Source organism: Arachis ipaensis, chromosome B02, assembly GCF_000816755.2.
Source record: "Arachis ipaensis cultivar K30076 chromosome B02, Araip1.1, whole genome shotgun sequence".
Lineage (NCBI taxonomy): Eukaryota > Viridiplantae > Streptophyta > Magnoliopsida > Fabales > Fabaceae > Arachis > Arachis ipaensis.
Window position 1 is genome coordinate 51,167,653 of NC_029786.2, and position 5,523 is coordinate 51,173,175.

The 5,523-nt window shown below is 38.5% G+C and overlaps 1 protein-coding gene across 1 annotated transcript; it reads right to left on the reverse strand.

Annotated features, from left to right (window-relative positions):
- LOC107627240 lies at positions 673-1,053 on the reverse strand. Its single transcript, XM_016330092.1, has one exon. The coding sequence runs from the start codon at positions 1,051-1,053 to the stop codon at positions 673-675; it is 381 nt and encodes a 126-aa protein (XP_016185578.1).

Genomic DNA, 5,523 nt, shown 5'->3' on the forward strand with positions numbered 1-5,523 from the left:
TTTTTTTTCTGAAAATTCAGTTCAAAACCCCATCAGTAATCACAAAAAAAATTGCTTCATATTTTTCTAGTTACATGGCATTTAATGGGTGTCTTTTGGACACCAAGCTTGGATTCATTGCATATAGTAAATTGGCCTCATGATTGTATTTTATTGTGTACATTATAAGTAGAATAAATTTAATTCTTTCACACTCTTCCACTTCCAATCCATACGTACACAATAAAGTGGTCATTTATGTTCCCACCAACTTATTAATTGCTTTCAAACATAAATCAATTGGGTTGTACCTATGAATCTCTTATGCTGGTGGCCACACCAAACTTAATTTTGGGCTTACTCTCAGGATTGTTTCAATTGTTTTCATGTAAGTTCAAATTAAGTGGGTTAGTGGCCACACCAAACTTAACTCTTTAGCTAGTTTTCCAGCCCAATTAATTAACCTCATATAGTGTAGCAAGCAAGATTGCACTTCCAACAAGCTAGAAAACTTTTGAAACTTAAATCAAGGGCACTATCAACTAACTAACTATCAAATGAAACTGAAAATTAAACAACCTAAGTAACTAAACATAAACTAGTCTAGAAAGCATGAAATTGAAAGGATATGAGTGTTGAGGTGCCTCCCAACTAGCACTTCTTTAACATCACTAGCTTGACGATTCTTCCCCTTCAACTGAGGATATAGTTTACTCTTTGCTCATCTAATGAGTCCCCCAAGTAATGCTTAAGTCTGTGACCATTGACAGTGAAAGTTCTTTGTGTTTTCTCCTCCATAAGTTCCACATGACCATAAGGAGAAGCCTTGATGATTGTAAATGGAGCAGACCATCTTGACTTCAACTTCCCTAAGAAAAACTTGAGCCTTGAGTTGTACAACAGCACTTTTTGACCTTCTACAAACTCTCTTCTTGCTAGCTTTTGATCATGCCATTTCTTTGCTTTCTCCTTGTAAGTCTTGGCATTTTCATAGGCTTGAGTTCTGAATTCTTCTAACTTATTGAGTTGTAGCAATCTTCTTTCCCCAGCAGCTTGATTATCAAAGTTCAACATCTTTAGAGCCCAAAATGCTCTATGTTCAAGCTCCACTGGTAGATGACAAGCCTTTCCAAACACCAATTGGTATGGAGACATACCAATGGGTGTCTTAAAAGCTTTCCTATAGGCCCATAGTGCATCATCTAGCTTCTTGAACCAATCCTTTCTTGAGTTTTCAACGGTCTTCTCAAGGATTCTCTTGAGCTCTCTATTTGAAATTTCAGCTTGACCATTGGTTTATGGGTGGTATGGGGTTGCTATCTTGTGTTTGACACCATATTTTAGGAGGAGTGTTTCAAGTTACTTGTTGCAAAAGTGAGTTCCCCCATTACTTATAAGAGCTCTTGGCACTCCAAACCGGCTGAATATATTCTTCCTCAAGAAATTGATCACCACTTTGTTATCATTTATTGATGTAGCTATGGCCTCTATCCATTTTGACACATAATCCACAGCCACCAGTATGTAGTTGTTTGAGCATAAGGGTAGGAATGGTCCCATGAAATCAATCTCCCAAACATCAAACAACTCCAACTCCATGATGAATCTTTGTGGCATTTCATTTTTCTTGGGTAAGTTGCCAGCTCTTTGACATTCATTGCACTTTGTCACAAACTCTTTTGCATCTTTAAATATTGTAGGCCAAAAGAATCCACATTGCAATACCTTGGCTGCAATCCTTTCTCCACTAAAATGTCCTCCATATGTGGATCCATGGCAGTGCCAAAGGACCTCTTGTCCTTCCTCATGAGAAATGCATCTTCTTAAAATCTCATCAACACGCTTTTTGAAGAGATAGGGCTCATCCCAAATATAGTGTTTGGCATTATTGATGAGCTTTCTTCTCACATGCTTGTTGATGTTGGAAGGTAGCTCTCCAACAGCCTTGAAATTGGCTATATTCAAACCAGGGAGCTTTTTGGGTCATCATCAACTGCTCATCCGAAAAGCTCTCATTCACTGCAAGGTTGTGTGCTTCATCTTCCTCATTTGGGATCCTTGATAAGTGGTCAGCCACTTTGTTCTCTGCTCCACTTCTATCTTTAATCTCAATATTAAACTCTTGAAGTAGCAAGACCCATCTTATCAGTCTAGGCTTAGATTCTGGCTTGGTTAACAAGTACTTAAGGGCTATATGATCAGTAAACACAATAACTTTAGAACCAATGAGATATGATCTAAACTTATCAAATGCAAAAACTATGGCAAGGAGTTCCTTCTCTATGGTGGTGTAGTTCCTATGAGTCTCATTAAGAACCTTGCTAGCATAATAGATGACATGCACTAGCTTGTCTCTCCTTTGTCCTAAAACAGCACCAATAGCAAAATCTGATGCATCACACTGATGACATGTCATCATGTCATGTTTTTCTATGCTTTTTCATACAAGAAATTAATGATTAGTGCTTAAATATTGCATTCTTTGGTGCTTAAATGGTATATTTCTTTGATCTTTTGATTTGATAAACTTTGTAGGAAATAAGAAGAAAAAGAAGCAAAGAAGCACAAAATAAGCTAAAAAGGAGAAAAAAAAGAGCTTTGGGGCACACTTTGAAGTTGGAGCACACTTTGGAGCCTTAGGCCACGCTTTTAAAAGCGTGGCCCATGACCAAATCAAGGAAGCTTCATCAGCACAGCCACCCAGGAGGTCAAACGTTGGCTAAGGAATACCTTAGGAAATGTTGCTCCCCACAGCCTGAAGGGGTATACTTCCAACAAGAATAACTTGAGCTACAGAGCTTCAAATGAGGTGATTCAAAAAGCAATGGAAAGTAGGAATCAAGAGCTTTCCAAGCATATATGGCACTGCATGGTGGACACTAAAATTGAGGGAGAAAACTGCCCCGAAATGTGAATAAACGAACATGGTGGCAACCTACAGTGAGGCCAATTGACCTCTGCACCTTCGACGGAGTATAACTCGAGCTGTGGAGCTCCAATTGATGCGCTTCCAACGGCATTGGAAAGTAGACATTCAAGGCTTTCGAACAATATATAATAGTATGGGGTGGACAATGAATTTGAGCCTCCAAAACCTGGCGTTTTCGTCCACGTTTGAGGCAAACGTCGCCTCAAACGTTGCACACCAAAGCCAGCGACCCTGTCCTCTTCAAAGGAGCATAACTTGAGTTGTAGATGTCCAATTGAGGTGATTCTAGTTGCGTTGGAAAGCTGACATTCAAAGCTTTCCAACCATATATAATAGTCTATAGTGGGCATGAAATTGGTAACGTTGACAAGAGGACAAAGAAGCGTCCCAAGACTTGAACTTCAAAAACACACCCAGGAGGACTTAACATTTGAGCTCACGTTTGACCTCAAACGTGAACTCAAACGTGAGTGACAGCAAACCCCCATTCTGCATCATGCCATTACAAGACGTTTGAGTCAACGTTTGCCTCAAACGTTGACTCAAACGTGAATGACCCCAATTCCATCACAGCCATCCAGATCCATTCTTCCTCAAATTAAAAGCAAGCTAAGCCCATTACCATCACTCAAAGGCACACAGAGAAGCTAGATTAGGAATTTCATTCAATTGTAATTTATTTTTAATTTCAATTTCATTTTCATTTTCATTTGGAAAAGCCTATATAAGGCATCCTTATCATCTTTGTAAGAAGGCTGGCTCCACTAGGGAGCACTAGGATTAGAGAGCTCTCTCTTTTAGTTTTTCCTTTTTGTTTTGAATCTTGGGTTGAGAATTGAAGAAATTCTGTTTCAATCTCACCTTGGGAATTCTCTCTGTTTGCTTGTCTGCATAATTTCACTGAATTGTGATTTGAATCAAAGCTCTCTTTACTGCTTTCATCTCTATTTCTTCTTCAATCTGTTTGCTGTTGGATCAAGGAAGGGATTGAGATCTAGACTTATTTTCTAGTCTCATTGAGCTCCTGAGATCTTCAACCTCTCATTTAGATTTTGCAATTGAGCCAAGCTGCTTTCTGTTTTGATTTTTCAAGTGGTTTTCCAAATCTGTTTGAATCTGCTACATCTTTTACTTCTCTGTTTGATTGCTATTTACACTTTCTTGTTGAATTTTACATTTCCAGCACCCACTCCCCTTTATATTTAATGCAATTTACATTTCTTGTCATTTAAGATTCTTGCAATTTACATTTCTTGCTCTTTAAGTTCTTGCCAATTTACATTCTGCAACTTTAAATTCATTGCTATTTACTTTCTGTTGGCTACAATTTCACACAATTCACTTCAATGTTAGCTTGACTAAACTAATCACCCACTAAAGTTGCTTGATCCATCAATCCCTGTGGGATCGACCTCACTCACGTGAGTTTTACTACTTGATGCGACCCGGTATACTTGCCGGTGAGTTTTGGGTGTTTTGGAAATTCGTTTTTCCATAAATTTTCCCATCAAGTTTTTGGCGCCGTTGCTGGGGATTGATTTAGATCAACAATGATTAAGTGGGTGAGAAGTCTAGATCAAGTATTTTCTTTGTTTTTGTTCTCCGTTTTAAATTGATAGCAAGGTGTTTGAGCTATTGCCTCACTAAGAAATTCTTTCTCTGTGACATGATTTTCAATTTTCATTGATGTTTACAAAATACAAATGGAGTTCAAATCATCTTATGGTCAAACAAAATTTTATGGGATATCACCCACCATCACCAATCTCTAATGGTGGCTAGGAATATCACCAAGAAAATACAAATTCTAAGCACTCCAATCCATGGAGATCTGCTTTAAAGACACAAGATGAGCAAAAAAACCATATGGGATGTTTCCCTCCACCACAAAATGATGCAAGTCATGATTCTAATGGTGGCTGGGAAGGGAATTCTAATGCTCCATATGATATTCATCCAAAGATATCATCACTTGACCATGCTTCAACAGAAAGCCCCTTTCAAAACTCACTACCCAAACAAACTTCCAATAGCCAAAGACTCTCAAAGCTTGAGTCCATGCTCAAAAGATTTACGGAGGAGAAAGAAAAATACCAGAAAGAACTAGAAAACTCCCTCAAAAACATGGAAGTGAAGGTAGGTCAATTGGTGAGTGCAACGAAGAAGGAGGAAAAACAAGAGGAAGAGGTTACTGAGTCAAGTGGATTTTTAGTGAAGAAAAAAGAGGTGGTGGAAACATTTGAACCTGAACTTGCATATTCACAGAGGCCACTTGAGATGACAAGGGAACATGAAAACTCACAACTCTCTCAAACCTCCTTGAAACAAAACGGCTCAGCAATTGAATCCATGATTGAAAGATATGAAGAGGAGATGAAGAAATGTTGGGAAGATAAACAAACCTCCTCCATGAAAGAGCTATTAAAGCAAATGTTGAGTGTAAAAGAGGAAGTGGAAGAGCAAGAAAGTGAGGAAGACACTCAAGAAAAATCACATTCAACTGAAACAGAGAAGTGCAAAAAGGAAGGGCTCATGAAACCACCAATTCAAAAGGCTCTGGATGAAGACCAAACTCCAATAATCACACAGCAACCAAGTCTTGAATCCAACGAAGT

Excerpts from the sequence above, each read along its gene's own strand:
- LOC107627240 (XM_016330092.1), bottom strand. The coding sequence starts at position 1,053 with ATGTTGAACTTTGATAATCAAGCTGCTGGGGAAAGAAGATTGCTACAA.